The following is a 19,712-nucleotide window of genomic DNA, read 5'->3' as shown; positions in this document are numbered from 1 at the left end:
CCAGTAAATAGCTAAGCCACAGAGGAAAGATTTGGTTCCTTAGTTTGTGTGGAGTTAGCTGATAGCAGTAGAGTAGTGACAGGAGTCCTACTTTTGTCCCCAGAGGCTGTTCCAGGTGGAAGAAAATGAGCTGGGCTTTCCAGTCCTGATTTGCTATTCACTGACCTCTGCTAGAAGTGTGCATGTCTCTGTGAGCTAAGGGTTGTTGCTCAGTTTTGATGTGTTCCATGTTCAAGTAGACTCCAGACATGAATAATGGCCATTTGGGTAAGTCATGATGTGGAGGTGCCGGCGTTGGACTTGGGTAAACACAGTAAGAGTTTTAACAACACCAGGTAAAACCTAGTGTTGTTAAAACTCTTATTGCATTTGGGTAAGGCCAGCCAAAGACAAATATCTGTCGGGAAGGGAAGATAATTGTGAGGGAAGATAAAGAAACTGGGTTAAAGTTTAATTTATTCTTATGCAAGCAAAAACCTATTTGCTCGACGTTCATGTTGTAAATTGATTTTACAGCAATGCTTGTTTTGGGCTATATTCCCTTTGTGTCACTGATGCAGGTGTGGAGGCACTTGTGTTGTAGCAGGTGGTACTGCAATTAGCGATCACTATGGTGCACCCACTGTGATCATTTTAATCAAATAAAATCCTTCCGGGAGGAATGAAATATATGAGATGTGCAGCCAGGAAATTACTTTTTTAATCAAGAAAAGGAAATTCTATTTACTGCTCAGTGGTGTTTTTAGCGACCTTTTTTAAAAAAAAGTATTGTTTTAATAATTCTGAAGGTGTTCCTCTCCTGGCGGTGCTGTTTTAACAAAATATTAAGTTGAAGAAAACAGCACAAAACCTTTTTCAGTCAGGTCTCATGACGCAATTGCTTGCTGCTGCCGGGTTTGATTTTGATTTGATTTATTATTGTCACATGTATTAACATACAATGAAAAGTATTGTTTCTTGCGCGCTATACAGACAAGGTATACCATTCATTGAGAAGGAAAGGTGAGAGTGCAGAATATAGTGTTACAGTCATAGCTAGGGTGTAGAAAAAGATCAACTTAATGCAAGGTAGGTCCATTCAAAAGTCTGACAGCAGCAGGGAAGAAGCTGTTCTTGAGTCGGTTGGTACGTGGGCTCAGACTTGTGTATCTTTTTCCCAATGGAAGAAGGTGGAAGAGAGAATGTCCGGGGTGTGTGGGGTCCTTAATTATGCTGGCTGCTTTGCCGAGGCAGCGGGAAGTGTAGATAGAGTCAATGGATTGGAGGCTGGTTTGCGTGATGGATTGGGCTACATTCACAACCTTTTGTAGTTCCTTGCGGTCTGGGGCAGAGCAGGAGCCCTACCAAGCTGTGATACAACCAGAATCTCAACATTAATCCACTAAAATTCACTACCCTGCCTCTCTCTTCCTTATTAAAACCAAAATCTCAAATTGCCACAAAAATAGATAAACCAGCAAAATAAACATATTGTGTTTAAAATTTATGCTACCCTTTTGTAAAAAATAAATCGATCCCTTTTATTTCAGGGATTACTTCTGTATCTGTGGACTTCACTCTTCTTTCTTCAACTTTTCCTTTCCAAACTGTGTTGTGCATGCTGGGGGAAGGATTGGCTTCTCATTTATTCCCCCCTTGTGTATGAGTCACATTTCTCCTTGCCACTTCAGCAACTTCTCATGAATTATTCCCTGGCTTAATTGGCATGTAAGTAATCTCTTCCCAGATCCCTTCCAATCCATCTGCAGCCAGCGTACAGGAGTAGCCCAGGGTGATATTGGGACTGAATTTTCTCGGAAGAATTTCCCTTCGTCTTTACTTAGTGCCCTGTCCTGTGACTTATCCAGAGCTGTCAGTTTGCCATGTGATGATGGAGTTACAGGCTTGGGCATGTTGTGGCATTGCGTGCACTGTGTACCGTGTTGACACATTAATCACCCTTTTAATTCTGTTCCGGATCAAATGACAAATGCTGAATAAAACTGTATCCTTGTCTCCTTCCTTCCTTGATTTAATTGTCAGATTGCATCACTTGATTCCTATTTATTATATATTGCAACCAATTTTGGAATCGATCTGTTTCGGAGCCATTTACTAATTTGAATTATGTAGATGCGCTGAAATTTCAAAATCGCTCCATGTTTGACTCCTAAATTTAATTATTGTAGGGGTTGAGAAGAGAGCTTTCCGAATTGAATATTTAATCACTGTTTGGAAGACTTTTGAATTGGTACCTGATGGAGAGCAGATAAAAGGCATGATAAAAGCCCCTTGGATCTGCATAACAGTTTATATTTAAATTAAACATTCATTAGTCCTCATGTTTTAAACCCATAAACCTATGGTGTTAAAATAGTAAATCAGTGCATTCACATTGTGAACTGATAACTTGCCTTTAGAATAGCTTGCGATGAACTGAACAACCACTGAAGGCTATAATTATTGTGTCATATATCAGTCATTCATCATACTGTTTAAACAATTTAATTCCTATTCAAATGAACGAGAATCAGGGGCTTAAAGTAGCGTTGTCTACAGTGCCGGCCTACGTTGCCACGGGAGCACTGAGAGTTGTTCACAAAATCATAAGATAATCATGGATAAGGACGACCATTCAGCCCATAATAGTTCATCCATTCAAACAGATTGAAATCTCTCAATGGTAGCAAGCATCCTTGATTCTGGGTTTTTAATCTCTAGTATTTTATTAGGGAATTGATCGCTCTGCGGCACACTGCTGCCTCACAGCGCCAGGGACCTGGGTTCGATTCCTGGCTTGGGTTCGTTGTCTGCATGGAGTCTGCACGTTCTCCCCGTGTCTGTGTGGGTTTCCTCTGGGTGCTCCGGTTTCCTCCCACAGTCCGAAAGACGTGCTGGTTAGGTGAATTGGCCATGCTAAATTCTCCCTCGGTGTACCCGAACAGGTGCCAGAGTGTGGCGACTAGGGGATTTTTACAGCAACTTCATTGCAGTGTTAATGTAAACCCAGTTGTGACACTAATAAATAAAGTTAATACTTTAAACTCCATAGTCCAGGTTTTAACATTGCCTGCCTGGCAAGAATATGGTGGGTTCAGATTGGATTCTCGATTTACAACTCCCCTGATTTCAGTGGAGCATAAGAGTGGGCACTGCGTAAATTGGGTGTTGGGTCCAAACCAACTCCTTTCCAGCTGTATGGTTGGCTTACAAAGGAGCTAATACTTGAGGAACAACATTCTGATATCAGCTCTAAATATATATTTTTATTAGTTTGAACTCATGGCAGTATAAACTCGAGTTGTTCCCATGTACAAGTCCTAGAATAATCGAAACATTGATTGGAAACTGAAATCGACATTTCTGCATGGATAGAATCACAAAGTGCAGCAAAGGGGGAGGGCATTCAGACCCTTGCTGATTCTCTGCAAGTGAAACTCAAGGTCCATTTGATGTAATATCATGAAAGGTTGATTTATGATGCAACAAATATAGTTCTGCACTTTCTCCATATTGTTTCTAATCTCTTGTATACCTTTTATGATAAAGTTTAAAGCTTATTTATTAGTCACAAGTAGGCTTACATTAACACTGCAATGAAGTTACTGTGAAAACCCTCCTAGTCATCACACTCTAGCGCCTGTTTGGGTCGACTGAGGGAGAATTTAGCACGGCCAATGCACCTAACCAGCACGTCTTTGGACTGTGGGAGGAAACAGGAGCACCCGGAGGAAACGTGCGCAGACAAGGGGAGAATGTTCAAACTGCACACAGACAGTGACCCAAGCCGGGAATCGAACCCGGGTCCCTGGCGCTGTGAGGCAGCAGTGCTCACCACTATGCCGCCGTGCCTCCCCATATGCAATCACCTCATAAATATTTCCTTTCGAAGCTGAGGAGTTCAAAGTTCCCTAATCTTTCTTCAAAATGCAGATTATTGCCACGAAGGATCTTTTGGGTACAGTTTTCACTCCTTGTGGTTTGTTATTGAAAGAAATAAAGGGGGAAAATGACCTTCATGTTGTACCTTCCCACCTCCTCGGGATGTGCTTCACAGCCTATGAGAGTGTGGTCACTGCTGTAATGTAGGCAAATACTTGCAGCAGGGCTAAAGCTGTTAATTTATTCTGGTTGTGGGTACCATTTGAGTTTTTGATGCACGACATGTCGGTCTGAACAAACAAACAAGGCATTTGTTTAATGTTTCCTCTGAAAGACAGCCCTTTCAACAATGCAGGACCCCTGCAGTACTTCACTGATGTGTTGGTGGAAAGTACATACGCTCCAATCCATAGTGCAGGTTGAAGCCACTTTGAACTGAATCCTTTCATTAATCCAAACGTGGTGTTGTTCAGGACACACTGGGACTATTAAAGTTTCATTGCTCGAGTCAAACAGTAAAATTTAACGTGTTGTACATGTAGAAATTTGCAGGGTTTGTTATGGAATGTTTTACTTCACAGAATCGCTTGTCATAAACATTGAGAAGCAACCATTTTGGCAGGTTGGAGCTGTTTAAGTTTGTGGTGAATTCAGATTCCCAAAAGAAGAACTACTTTTTACTGAATTGACCTATAATGCTAAATGCAATAAAAAAGGGACATTTGTGTGCTAATCAGCACCTCCCAGTTGCTTCTAATTCCTCTAATGCTTTGCGACTACTGGTTAGCGTCATGGCCATGTGAATGGAAATATCCAACCATCCCCGCACTTTCGTGGCAGAATATCGTGTAGTCATAACAGGAGAAGTGCAGCCCAAAATATCTATTCGCAGACCTTATTTAGCACAGTAGCTTGAAAATAATTCAAACAGCAATAAGAGGTTACTGAGAGATGCTGCTAAGTATATATAGATAGCTTCTAACACTGTTTGGATTATGCGGCATGTCTGTGGAATGTACTAATTTTAAATAAAGAAATCTCTGAAGACACACTGTCCTTAATCTTTGACATAACCTCCCACTTGTAAGAACAATATGCTTGTTGATGTAGTCAGGTTGGTAGGGGAACAACTAACACTGAGATTATGTTGCTAGGGGAGGAAGATTAAATATTTAGCAATTATTTTCAGCCGAGGAATCAGTCCTAGTACCCAGTTTCAATGTAGCTAATGCAGGTTACTTACTTTTTGTTGAAGTGACTTGGAAAATGTTGGGGTAGTATTACCTCAACATGACTGCTCTCATCTATCCCACGTTGCTGATGATCTCAATAGTGAACAAGTATTGTCCCATATTTGACCCACGATTTGATGGAAGAACGGAAAGTTCTAGCCCAGAATGGAATCATTCAAATGGATTGGTAAAGGGAGGTCATGCTTGATGAATCTGATTGACTTTTTTTTCAAAGTGACCACTAAAGTAGTGGACAAGGAAACTTCTGAATATTTTTCATATGGACTTTCAGAAGGCATTTGATGAAGTCCTTCATAAGAAACTGTCGACTTAAGTCGAAGTTCGTGGATTTGAAGGCAAATTATTGATGGGGATAGTGGACCTATATGCTAATTGACAGTGTGCGATCATTTTAGGGACCTCAAATGGGCGCCATATTTATTAACAGCTTAGATGATGGGGTAGAAAGCCACAAATCTGAGTTGTCGACGATACAGGTAGGTGGCACTGTGAGCAGTGTAAGTGGAAATGTAAGATTCTAACATTATTGATAGATTAAGTGAATAGCGCAAACTGAGACAAATTAATTTCAGTGCAGACAAATATTAGGCCATCTGCTTTGGACCTAAACAGGACAGAATGATTTTCCTAAATGGTGAACAGCTGGAAAAGGTGGTGGTCCAAAGAGGCCTGATGGTCCAGGTGCATAGGTCATTAAAATACTTTGAAAAAAATGATTAGAAAGGCGAGTGGAATGTTGGCCTTTATATCTAGAACTAAAATACAATGGGTAGAAGTCAGGTTGCATCTTTCCAAGCTCTAGTTAGATCACTACCTGGAGTACATCTCGGAAGAATAAATTGGCCTTGTAGGAATTGCAGCATAGATTTACCAGAATGATACTCGGACCCCAAGCAACAAATTACAAGCCAAGATTATGCTAACTAGGGTTGTATTCCCTGAAATTTAGAAGGTTAAGGGGAAGTTTGGTGGGATTGTTCAAGCTATTAAGGGGAACACATGGGGTAAACAGAAAAAGCAGTTTCAGCTGGTCGGGGAGTCTAAGGCCCACATTTTCAGTTGGCTGTGAAGGCAGGACCAGAGGAGTGAGGGCTGGCAATTCCCCATCTTCCCATCACTGACTGGCATGCCAGCTTTTTGGTCTGTTCTCATCTCCAGGCCATTTTGGAACAGACTGGACCGGGTTTGGGAGGGGTGGGGGGAGGTGTCTATCAGGCTACCAAAAGGATGTATTATGGCTAACCTGCCAACATCAATCGGAGTTTTCCAATCGGGAAGCAAACACTTGCCAAGGGATAGTAGCAGACTGGGCAGCCATCCTGCATTTGCTTTAGCTGTAGGGCCACAGCTCTGACTACTGGACATCCATTGGTTGACCTTCCCTGATGATGGCCTGGCAGCTGTGGTCTCTTTTAATTCATGAATTTACCAAAAGTCTTCAATGGATACCTCAACCATGAGACACCTTACCTTTCTCCTACATACATAGGTAGCTTCCATCTATTACGATGGTGCTGCCAGTCTTGCAGTGTTGGAGCGCCTCCTATTGGAGCCCAGCCTTTGGAGCCCAGCCACTGTCCTTAGTTGGATGAGTCTCCGGGAGGCTGCCACCTAATTGGCAATCTCCTTGAAAATCTCTTCCAGGGTTCCGCCGTCACGTCTCCAGATTCCACATTCAGAGTTCATCCTGGCATCAAGATCAGGACACAGGAATGGAAATCCACTCCTAAGATTTACTGGTCTTGAGGGAAAGGGAGTTGAAAATGAAAGTAAGTCTGGCGGGATTTTACATCCTCGCTTGTCCTGAAACTGTAAAATCCTGCCTGAGGTCAACGGAGCTTCCCATTGTTCACCCCTCGCCTGCTCTGATTACCGTGGTGGACGGGACGGTAAAATTCCAGCCTCAAATGTTTGAGCCAGCCCTTTGTGGAGTAAAATTAAGAAATGCTATTACACGGCAAGGATGATAGAAGTTTGGAATTCTCTTTCAGAAATCACTTTCAGCGCCAGATCAGTCAGCGCCAGGTCAGTCAGCGCCAGGTCAGTCAGCGCCAGATCAATTAGCGCCAGATCAATTAGCGCCAGGTCAGTCAGCGCCAGGTCAGTCAGCGCCAGGTCAGTCAGCGCCAGGTCAGTCAGCGCCAGATCAATTAGCGCCAGATCAGTCAGCGCCAGGTCAGTCAGCGCCAGGTCAGTCGGCGCCAGGTCAGTCGGCGCCAGGTCAGTCGGCGCCAGGTCAGTCGGCGCCAGGTCAGTCAGCGCCAGATCAATTAGCGCCAGATCAATCAGCGCCAGATCAGTCAGCGCCAGGTCAGTCAGCGCCAGGTCAGTCAGCGCCAGGTCAGTCAGCGCCAGGTCAGTCAGCGCCAGATCAATTAGCGCCAGATCAGTCAGCGCCAGGTCAGTTAGCGCCAGGTCAGTCGGCGCCAGGTCAGTCGGCGCCAGGTCAGTCGGCGCCAGATCACTTATTACATTTAAAACTGAAATTGATCAGATTTTTATTAAGCCCTGGTATTGCAGAATATGAAGCAAAGATGAGCATGTGAAGCTGGATTGCTGATCAGTCATGATCTCTCTGCATGGCGGCAGAACATAGTCCAGAGCTAAACGATCATCTCCTCTGTTTCTCGTTTCCTATTTATTTATTTTTTTAGAAAACCTCTTTTAAAGGACTGGAATAAATATTTATGCTTAAAAGGCAGATTTAAGTTAAGATCAATTTGTTTTCAAATGTTTCCTTAAGAACTAATCCATGTTGTGGCATCAGGGTTCAGACTAATAAAATCCTTTTTTGTTTTGTTTTATTTGAACTGAAAAGAGGGGGATCGGTGGAGAGACATCACCAGAAAGTGTCAAATCGACCTTGAGCAAGCCACCAATAATCTGGATTCACCTTGGACTTGTTTGACCAGCTCGGAGGAGTGTCAAGAGAATACCGCTTGGCCAAGTGATTCAAACCCAACATCTGCTGTAACCAGTTTAATCAAAGACCTCAGCCTCACTGATCGAAATGGCCATCCATCAGCACCTCCTAGCAAACGGCAGTGTAGGTCGCTGTCATTTTCAGATGAACTTTCAAGCTGTCGGTCGCCGTGGAAACCTAGCGGGTCAAAGGTGTGGACTCCAGTGGATAAAAGACGCTGCCACAGTGGGAGCAGTGTGCAGCATTGTTCAAATGGGGTATCCACAATGCAGAGGAGCTCAAGTTTTAGTCTGCCTTCAAGATCCAATGTCTTTTCTTTCTCATATGAACCCTTGGCTACCAGCACCAGGTCTGTGTGCCCCCAGAGGCAGGGCTTTTGGACCTCACCCACTTTTGGAAGGTTTCAAGATGATCTGCGCCCTGATTCCAGTTCAGGGGCTGCGTCCGGGATCAATCTCCTGCGACCTCTCTCTGTATCTCATGAACAGATATCTGTGCTGGAGCTCAGCGCACCATCTACCATGGGTAAGTCTGCTGCAAATCCAGAGAGTGTGCAGCAGACCAGTCGACTACTCCGATGCCGATCACAGCCGTGTGTCCACAATGATCAGAAGGTTGGGATGAAGCGTCGCAGACCAGAAGAAGATCAAAGGCCATCGCTTGACCTTGCCAAGATGACTCAGGTATGAGGTGTCACTGTGGCAGACTCCAGACTTGAGTCTTTTGAAGGGGTAACCAAGAAGCTAGATGAGGGAAGTGTAGTCGATGTTATCTACATGGACTTTAGCAAGGTCTTTGACAAGGTACCGCATGGTAGGTTGTTGCATAAGGTTAAATTTCACAGGATCCAGGGTGAGGTAGCCAATTGGATACAAAATTGGCTTGACGACAGAAGACAGAGGGTGATTATAGAGGGTTGATTTTCAAACTGGAGACCTGTGACCAGCGGTGTGCCTCAGGGATAATTGCTGGGTCCACTGTTAATTGTTATTTATATACTGATTTGGATGAGAATTTAGGAGGCATGGTTAGTAAGTTTGCAGATGATTCCAAGATTGGTGGCATAGTGGACAGTGAAGAAGGTTATCTAGGATTGCAATGGGATCTTGATCAATTGGGCCAGTGGGCCAATGAATGGCAGGTGGAGTTTAATTCAGATAAATGTGAGGTGATGCATTTTGGTAGATCAAATCAGGGCAGGACCTACTCAGATAATGGTAGGGCATTGGGGCGAGTTATAGAACAAACAGATCTAGGAGTACAGGTTCATAGCTCCTTAAAAGTTGAATCACAGGTGGACAGGGTGGTGAAGAAGGCATTCGGCATGCATGATTTCATTGGTCAGAACATTGAATACAGGAGTTGGGATGGCTTGTTGAAGTTGTACAAGCCATTAGTAAGGCCACACTTGGAATACTATGTATAGTTCTGGTCACCCTATTATAGAAAGGATATTATTAAACTAAAAAGAGTGCAGAAAAGAATTATTAGAATGCTATCGGGACTTGATGATTTGAGTTATAAGGAGAGGCTGGATAGATTAGCCCTTTTTCCCTGGAGTGTAGGAGACTTCAGGGTGATCTTATAGAGGTCTATAAAATAATGAGGGGCGTAGATAAGGTAGATAATCAACACCTTTTCCCAAAGGCAGGGGAGTCTAAAACTAGAGGGCATAATGAGAGGGGAGAGATACAAAAGGGTCCAGAGGGGCAATTTTTTCACACACAGGGTGGTGAGCGTCTGGAACGAGCTGCCAGAGGCAGGAGTAGAGGCGGGGTACAATTTTGTCTTTTTAAAAAAGCATTTAGTTAAAGTCCAACAGGTTTATTTGGTATCACGAGCTTTTGGAGCGTTGCTGCTTCATCAGGTGAGTTCCACTTCATCACCTTCTCATCTACTCACCTACTCACCTTCTCACCTTCATCAGGTGAGCTCCTGAAGGAGTAGTGCTCCGAAAGCTCTTGATACCAAATAAACCCGTTGGCCTTTAACCTGGTGTTGTGAGACCTCTTACTGTGCCCGCCCCAGTCCAACGCCTGCATATCCACATCAAGCATTTAGACAGTTACTTTGGTAAGATGGATATAGAGGAATATGGGCCAAACGTGGGCAATTGGGACTAGCTTAGTGATTAAAAACTGGGCGGCATGGACAAATTGGGCCAAAGGGCCTGTTTCCATGCTGTAAATCTCTATGACTTAGACTGACATCCATTTTCAACTCCCTTTCCCTCTAACGTACAAAAATAATAAGTGTCAATGGACCATAAATCATACTGATGTATATACTACCCTATATTTACATGAGGATATAAACACATTGACGTGTATTATGCTGTAGTAATGATAGCAAAAATCTCAGCATTTGCTATCATTACTTTTCTGAAACTGACAGCAACTCCTAGTGCCTACACATGTGCAGTTCAACATGGAAATCCAGACGTTGCTTCAGGGATTCTCTGCTTCTCTCATCAGGTGCATTTTTGAAGTTTCTCCAGACTACAAACAATTAGAAATCACTGAGCAGATAAGAGCTTCCACTTTGTGCTCTCCATCTTAGTCTCAATGCTACTTGCTGTAAAAACCCTTGAAAAATTTACCCCTTGGTGAATGGGCTGTAACTGGGTTTTTAATGATGGACCAATTGCATAATTACTGTGAAACATTTTATTTATGAAATGATTTTAAAAATCTAGTTAATTTCAGAATTAGTTCTAAAACATTTATTGACATAACCTCTAACAATGCACCTGCATATCTCAATCATTTATTTTGCAATCTGTACAATTTAAATTAAAAATGAAGGCCTTCAGTGATTTTTGTTTCCTGCTTTGCTGTCTGTGAGAATGCTTTAATGTGATTAGCTACTTCAATTTGCTTGTTGCTTTGTTGATCCATTTGACTCGGAGCTAAATTCAAAATGATGTCAGGAAAGGGGAAAGATGAGTTCTTAGAATCTTAGAATCCCTACAGCATAGAAAGAGGCCATTCGGCCCATCGAGTCAGCACTGACCACAATCCCACCCAGGCCCTACCCCCATATCCCTACATATTTGCCCACTAATCCCTCTAACCTACGCATCCCAGGACACTAAGGGCAATTTTACCTTGGCCAATCAACCTAACCCGCACATCTTTGGACTGTGGGAAGAAACCGGAGCACCCGGAGGAAACCCATGCAGACACGAGGAGAAAGTGCAAACTCCACACAGACAGTGACCCAAGCCGGGAATCGAACCCAGGTCCCTGGAGCTGTGAAGCAGCAGTGCTAACCACTGTGCTACCGTGCCGCAGAACATCTTGTAGATGTTACACATCACAGAAGCTGCATATCGTTCCTATACCAGGCTAAGTAAATAAAGCTTCAGGGGATCTAGAGCAGCACAGCACACTAAGGGTGGGATGTTCCAGTCACGCCTGCCCCAAGATGGAAATTCCTGCTGAGGTCAGCAAACCTTTAAACGGTCAGTCGAATGTTCCATCCCACTTGAGACGATTCCCATGATGGGCGGGACTGGAAAATTTTCTCCTATATCTTTGAGGCTCCTATCCAATTCCATAAAGCATTCTAGGAATTGGCCGAAGTCCTTTTAAAGTCATGGAAAGATATCCCCATTGTATTTGGTGGCATTTACTACCTGTTTGCTGTTACTGCAGTTCTAAGGAATATTTTGGACAGTGGAAGGATTGCTAAGTTATTAGACAATTGATTGCTGTTCAGAAAACACAGCAAAATTCACCACTTTCTATGATTTGATGGTTTTAATATGAACCTCTTTGTTTTCCAGCACACTTTGCACTTTCCAATTTTTTCCTTTTCTGCTGTTGTTTCACGCTGCGATATGAACCTAGAGCTGCTGCTTGCTACCCATTAGCATCTCGCCCATTTAATTAAAGTTAGTATCGGCAGTAAGAAGGTTACTTGACTATGGATAGTGGTTGTGGTGAGGTGGGTGGCGTGGGTTAAGGGAAGGTTGGAGGGAGTCAGAGGATGCTATACATTGCCCTGCTTTTCCCTCTAGGGGTCACTAAGACTGAGTGTGGCACTTTAACTGCATTGAAAGTGGTACGTTTATTTACTAAGCTATTGGGGAAACTATCCAGTACATTTTCACTGCAGTTTAAATGTCATCACTGCATCACAAATGTCTTTTAAAAATCAGAAAATCCATTTGGAAGCAGCATTTTCCGATATGTCCAAAGTCTTGCCGGGCAGAAATATTTCTTACTTCGTAGCAAATAAAGTTAATTTCATTAAGATGGCATTAAAGGAATAAAATGATTGGAAGTTCAGCAATAGAGGTGTGGTTTACAGGACAATATACTTGTGCTGATTACTTATCTGTATATAAAGTAGTAATTATGTTTGCGTGCAGATCTTGCAGTGAATTGGCTCACTCTTTATGTGTGACTCATGTTCACAACAATTGAGTTAAGGTTAGTTACTCAGTGGGATTTTCAGGTTCACACTAAATAGGTTTTAATCGATATCTATGGTGTAAGGCACTTGGAGATTCCCGAGGAACCCCTTTGGAAACCAATTGCTCTCTTATCACTGCGAACAGAAATGGGCAGCATTGTCGTGTAATCAATTGTGTGCTGACCTTTCTGCAGTTACTGAATACTTATCAACATGTTACGATGATCATTGAAACTTAGATACTGAAAGGCACTGAGCAATATGTTTGAGTCTCTTCAACTCCAGTGCTTATATAAAAAGATTAATAATATAGGTGACAATGCTATTTGCAAAGGGCAGCAAATGCACAGTGACAGCACGAAATGTGGTATACGTGGTTAACATACAATGATTTCAATGCAGTGATCTAATGCTAACTAGAACCTCTTTTGGCATTTTAGTGTAACCAAAGGTATTACCATTTCATGCCTCACACCATGTACTGGAAGATTCTAATACCATTTTTAGTGGATCATAGAACAGAACTTCCTGGTACCTGGTATGGAGGGGCTTAGTTATGAGGAGAGATTGGGTAAACTGGGGTTGTTCTCCCTGGAAAGATGGAGGATGAGGGGAGACTTAATAGAGGTGTATAAAATTATGAAAGGCATAGATAGGGTGAACGGTGGGAAGCTTTTCCCCAGGTCGGTGGTGACGTTCACGAGGGGTCATAGGTTCAAGGTGAAGGGGGGGGAGGTTTAACACAGATATCAGACAGACATATTTTACACAGAGGGTGGTGGGGGCCTGGAATGCGCTGCCAGGCAAGGTGGTGGAGGCGGACACACTGGGAACGTTTAAGACTTATCTAGACAGCCATATGAACGGAGTGGGAATGGAGGGATACAAAAGAATGGTCTAGTTTGGACCAGGGAGCGGCGCGGGCTTGGAGGGCCGAAGGGCCTGTTCCTGTGCTGTATTGTTCTTTGTTCATAAAAGTTAACATTTGTGACAGATGTTTGAAGCTGTCAGCAACAAATGTTTAAAAGCTTCACCTACCGTGACATTAAATATTACCGTTCGCTGTTAGGAGTGAACTGGATTCCACAAACATCACATACAATAATATAGATCCCCGGCATGATTGCTGGTAAAGCTACGTTTAGCACCTTGCTGCAAGCATCATCCGTCCACATCTCTCCTTCTACTTGTTTTATTTTGCAAAGCAGCGGTTCCATAAACTATACAAGCTGGGCTGAGGTTGTTGGCCATGTTAGTTCTGTGTAATGATCCTACCCTATGCGGTAAAAATGAGAGCTACTAAACTATATACAGTATGATTGTCTCTCACTGTATCCTTTCCGTGTTGTGCCAATTACTTTGAGTGCTTTACAGCGACTCATTTGGACTCCTTGTTCTAATGCACGCCTTTCTGTTTTTATTTGGGTAGTGTATAACATGGGAGAGGGGCATATTACAGTCGTATGTGAGTTGTTGAGGCACATCTTTTTCCAACATTTTTCTTGTTCACGTGTCTTAATGAATCATTTACAGTTGTGAAGTGTATATTCATCTGTGTTTGTCCAGGATAAAGTGCACTTTCTGAGTTTTGCGTGGAACTGGATTTTACCCTCCCCTGCCAGTGGATCAGAAGGCAGGGGAGGGGGGGTCTCATAAAATCCCATGAGTGGCCTACCACTATCTACACGCACCCTCTGACCTGTCTGAAATTTTATAGGGGGTGGTGGTGGAAGTGTCAGGTGACTCGCTCGCCCTTGGAGCTATTGAAGCTCTGGGAAGCATTCAATTAGTGCTCCTTCAAGCCTTACTAAAGATACTGGCTTATGGTTTGCCTTTTATTTTAAAATCATTCCATTGTTATAGTTAGCCATAGAGTTATGGTGTCAATATGGCTTGGATAGAGGATGCTCAGCCCATTGAAAACATGCTGGCTCTCTGCAAAGCAATCCAGTCAGTCCCATCCCCCACTTTATCCCTGCATCCTCTTCAATTTCCTTCTGAAATCATTGATTGTCTCCATCACCACCACCTTGTAGACAGCGAGTTCCATCCCATTACCAATCGCTGTGTTTAAAAAAAAAAAGATTTTTCCTCTCATTCACATTGCATCTCTTGTCCAAAAGCTTAAATCTATATCCCTTAGTTGTTTTACCATCAGCTAGTAGGAACAACTTTTCTGTGTCCACATTATCTAAACTTGTACACCTCTATCAAACCTCCCCTCAATTGCCTCTGTCCCATGTCCCAACCTAACCTTGAAGCTAAAATCCCTCTGCATCCTCTCGCAGCCAATCACATCCTTCCTAAAAGTATGGTGACCAGAATTCAACATAACATGCCATAAGGCGTTTGTGTGGAATTGGCCAGGACTCGAGGAGAATAATCTATTTGATCTAAAGCTAGCTGTCTCGGAAGAATGCAGATTCATTTGCCTGAATTTGCTGTCACAATGCTGGTGAATCTGTCAGCATTCACTGTAATTACACTGTGAAAGTGTGAGCAACTTCTGACATCCATACATAGAAACATAGAAAACTACAGCACAAAACAGGCCCTTCGGCCCCACAAGTTGTGCCGAACATATCCCTACCTTAAGTCCCATGTACTCATCCAGGAGTCTCTTAAAAGACCCTATTGAGTTTGCCTCCACCACCACTGACGGCAGCCGATTCCACTCATCCACCACCCTCTGTGTGAAAAACTTCCCCCTAACATTTCCCCTGTACCTACCCCCCAGCACCTTAAACCTGTGTCCTCTCGTAGCAGCCATTTCCACCCTGGGAAAAAGCCTCTGAGAGTCCACCCGATCTATGCCTCTCAACATCTTATGTACCTCTATTAGGTCTCCTCTCATCCTACGTCTCTCCAAGGAGAAAAGACCGAGCTCCCTCAGCCTATCCTCATAAGGCATGCCACTCAACCCAGGCAACATCCTTGTAAATCTCCTCTGCACCCTTTCAATCTTTTCCACATCCTTCCTGTAATGAGGCGACCAGAACTGAGCACAGTACTCCAAGTGGGGTCTGACGAGGGTCTGATATAGCTGCATCATTATCCCCAGACTCCTAAACTCAATCCCTCGATTAATAAAGGCCAGCACACCATATGCCTTCTTAACCACCTCCTCCACCTGCAGGGCCGATTTTAGAGTCCTATGGACCCGGACCCCAAGGTCCTTCTGATCCTCCACAGTACTAAGAGTCTTTCCCTTTATATTGTACTCCTTCATCCCATTTGACCTGCCAAAATGGACCACTATGCATTTATCTGGGTTGAAGTCCATCTGCCACTTCTCCGCCCAGTCTTTCATCCTATCTATGTCCCTCTGTAACTTCTGACATCCCTCCAGACTATCCACAACCCCACCAACCTTCGTGTCGTCAGCAAACTTACCAACCCATCCCTCCACTTCCACATCCAGGTCATTTATGAAAATGACAAACAGCAAGGGTCCCAGAACAGATCCCTGGGGCACACCACTGGTGACCGACCTCCATTTAAAAAGAGACCCATCTATACACACTCTCTGCCTCCTTTGGGCAAGCCAGTTCTGGATCCACAGGGCAGCAGGCCCTTGGATCCCATGCCCTCTCACTTTTTCTAGAAGCCTTGCATGGGGGACCTTATCGAACGCCTTGCTAAGATCCATATAAACCACATCTACCGCTTTCCCTTCGTCAATGTGTTTAGTCACATTTTCGAAGAACTCCACCAGGCTCGTAAGGCACGATCTGCCTAACGAGCTTGCACAATTAAACACATGCACAATTAAACACAGCAATCCAGAAGTTGCTGTCAGTGTCTCCCTGTTTCTCCACAGGACACACTGCTGTAGTCCTAGCAGATGGAAATCAATTAGAAATCACGGAGTTGCTGTGAACTTCCTCTTTTCCGCATGAAAATGTTAAGCCTTATTGAATGACGTGTAACTGGGCTTGTAACAGCATACCAAATCATAGTTACAGCTGAACAACCCTTTTGGCTGATTTTATATTTGTGGAATGTTAAATTTCTCCGTGCTTTGTTTAAAAATTCCAAAGGTTAAAAAAACTAAAGTGTATGATATTTAACCCATGTACATTTGAAAAACATCAAATGCTCTGAGGGATGAGAACTGTTGTAATTAGGACTGCATTGGAAAACCTGGTTTCCAACCCTACAGAGCCCTGAGGACAAATGTTTTTGGCACTTTGTGATTGAGCTTGTAGTTAAAGTGAGCAGGATTTAAATGCAAAATTCTTATTTTTGCCAAATTTCTTCAGTGTGGGACATCTCTGATCCAAATGCTTTCAGGGGTTCTGGTTGCCAGATGAATGCCTGCTTGTAACCGTCAACATTTTAAATTTTAAGGTTTCCAGCTTCCTCACAATCACTATAATTCTTAACTTCAGATGGGTGGTTGCAGTAAGATGTCATTACAATGATCTGCAGGAACTTAACAAAGCTCCTTAGACAGCGCCTCCTAAACCCATGACCTAGAAGGACAAGGGCAGCAGATGCATGGGAACACCGCCACCTGACTTCAAAATATATCAGCCATTCCTTCACTGTCACTGGGGCAAAATCCGGGAACTCCTTCCCTAACAGCACTGTGGGTGTACCTACCCCACATGGATTGCAGTGGTTCAAGAAGGCAGCTTAGCAGCACTTTCTCCAGGGCGATTAGGGATGGGCAATAAATTCTGGCCAGTGATATCTGTGTCCCACACAAGTGAATTTAAAAAAAATCATGGGACTGGCCAGCCTGAGGGATATTAACAAGGTTCCTGTTTTAATCAGATCTGGTTAACCCCATGAACTCCCTTTGCTTTGTCCTGACCCACAAGTGATCATTCTGGTATGCGTACCCGATATACATCACATTTGCCACAGAATTTCATGGACACTTAAATCTTTCCACCGCGCATTGTTTTTTTTTAGGAAAGGGGCCGGAATTCTCTGGCCGTTCATGACCCGTCGCCGCTGCCAGCCGGAATGGAGAATTTGGCGCTCAGCCAAATCTCCGTTCACTGCAGCGGGACTGGAGAATCCCGGCTGCAGGCAAGGTCGGAGAATCGAACCCTTAGCATCACATTGTGGTTGCTGTGAAGCACTGTTTGAAAGTCACTTTTGTTTGCTGTATATTGGGTTCCCTATAAATGATTTTTATCGCATTCTGTGACATGTATCTGTGTTCTTGTCACATGTCCTTATTAATTGCTGAACGCTGTACAAATAGATTTGACTGGTTGTAGAACAAGGAAAGCAGTGCAAACTGAAATCCAGAACATGTCTGATGGGTTTTGATGTTTTATTCAGTCCAATGCATTCAGGGCTGTCGTCAATACAAAAGGGCTGAGCTGTTTTGCATTCCATGGGCTCGAGTCTCCATCATTGTCTCTGACTAACCACTGTTTCCTCCTTCAGCTCAGCCATCCTTTTGATCTTGGAATATGTTACCCAGAGTAACATATTCCAATAACCACCATAGCCTCCTTTTTGCTATTAAGTTCTGACCAGTTGTTTTTAGATTCTAAAGCAATGATTTCTACAGCACAGATTTTCTCCACAATCTCTTTCAAATGGGTCCACAAAGCAACTGACAAAGTTAGCATACAGGTTGTGGAATTTTACCGGCACGTCCGTCCGAGGTTTGTACGATCCTGCCCGAGGCCATCAGAGAATGCCATTCTCCAAGCCTCGCCCATCCCCGAAATCGGGGTGGGCGTGCCGGTAAAATTCCTGGGTCTTTATTGTCACATAGTTACACCCAATATCTGTATCAATATGGAAATCATGATGTGGAGATGCCGGCGTTGGACTGGGGTGAACACAGTAAGAGTTTTAACAACACCAGGTTAAAGACTTTAACCTAGTGTTGTTAAAACTCTTACCAATATGGAAAGCCACAGTAATATTACAGTGTCACTAAACCTGTATTCCTGCCCCTTCTCAACACATGCAAGTATCATTAATAGAGCTGTTCTTCACTCCCATGATCAATGGTGGCACAGTGGTTAGCATTGCTGCCTCACAGCTCCAGGGACCTGGGTTCAAATCCAACCTCGGGTGACTGTCTATGTTGGAGTTTGCACATTCTCCCCGTGTCTGCGTGGGTTTCCTCCTGGTGCTCCGGTTTCCTCCCACACTTCAAAGATGTGCGGATTAGATTGATTGGTCATGCTAAATTGCCCCCTAGTGTCAAGGGGATTAACAGGTTAAATGCGTGGGGTCACGAGGGTAGGGTCTGGGTGGGATTGTTGTTGGTGCAGGCTCGATGGGCTGAATGACTTCTTTCTGCACTGTACGGATTCTATGAAAATCCGTAACCTCCTCCTCCTGTCCTGGTAGAAATTGGCGGAGTACAGCACCACCACTATAAAAGTAGATATATAATCATATCCAAGCCACTGCTGATATTAAAATATTTTTACATGGACTTTTCTGGTTTTACTTGATTTGTGTAAGGCAAAGGAATATACTTTAATAATTTTTGATTGAAAATAAATCCCCTTAATTTCATTAAAAACAATTCAGGATCTTATGAAAATAATTGCATCATGATGGTCCTGGGTATGACGAACTGTGATTTGCGTAGATTATTTTCCTCATTTTTTGTGAGACCTGGAGATGCATTTTGGAAATATATAAACAGAATAATGACTTGACCTTGTCCAACCCCAGTGGTTTCTGACAGATGTATGCTATGTAGGCCTGTGTGAATCAGACTGTTTAATCATCATACTTCTCTTGAGAATTTTGTTATTCACACGATGGCCACATGTTTGGTTTGTTGCATAAGCTATTTTATTACTAAAGTAAATAGATGAAACCTGTTGATGCCATTCTACCACCACCAAGCACATATTGCCTGAAGTCATCCTCAAAGTGAATCCAAATAGCCAAAAGGCACTTTGCAATATTTAGATCTGTGGGAGACAGCGAGTCTGCCAACTTGGGAATTTTGCCTTTTGAATCGTTTCAAGTTGCTGTGAGCCAAATGCAGAGACTCACCATCTACTTTCCAACTTCTCTTCAAAAGAATGCATCCCACATCACCCACCCTTAGACCAGACCGTAATTCCAACAGTGTCTGAAAGACAAGAGCCTGAAAACATTTTCACACGACTGCTCACATTCAGCTTCCTCTTTGCTGAGGAAAAATTGTCTCTTTTTTAAGACATGTCAGATATAGCGGCAGGACCCATGCTCCGAATTTTCGTACATACCGAGATCGCCTGCACGTAGCCAGTATGGTGTCAGGGGCATGATTCAGG

At 43.4% G+C, this 19,712-nt stretch overlaps 1 protein-coding gene across 2 annotated transcripts in view; it reads left to right on the top strand.

Moving 5' to 3' along the window:
- fam53b (family with sequence similarity 53 member B) overlaps nucleotides 1-19,712 on the top strand; it is a 130,021-nt gene that overhangs the window by 62,515 nt on the left and 47,794 nt on the right. For both annotated transcript variants that reach the window (XM_078223428.1, XM_078223429.1), the window contains one exon: nucleotides 7,933-8,720. In XM_078223428.1, the coding sequence (XP_078079554.1) occupies nucleotides 7,933-8,720 (788 nt within the window). The remainder of the gene's footprint in view (nucleotides 1-7,932; nucleotides 8,721-19,712) is intronic.

This window comes from Mustelus asterias, chromosome 11, assembly GCF_964213995.1.
Source record: "Mustelus asterias chromosome 11, sMusAst1.hap1.1, whole genome shotgun sequence".
NCBI lineage: Eukaryota > Metazoa > Chordata > Chondrichthyes > Carcharhiniformes > Triakidae > Mustelus > Mustelus asterias.
This window is presented reverse-complemented; position numbering and strand designations above follow the sequence as displayed.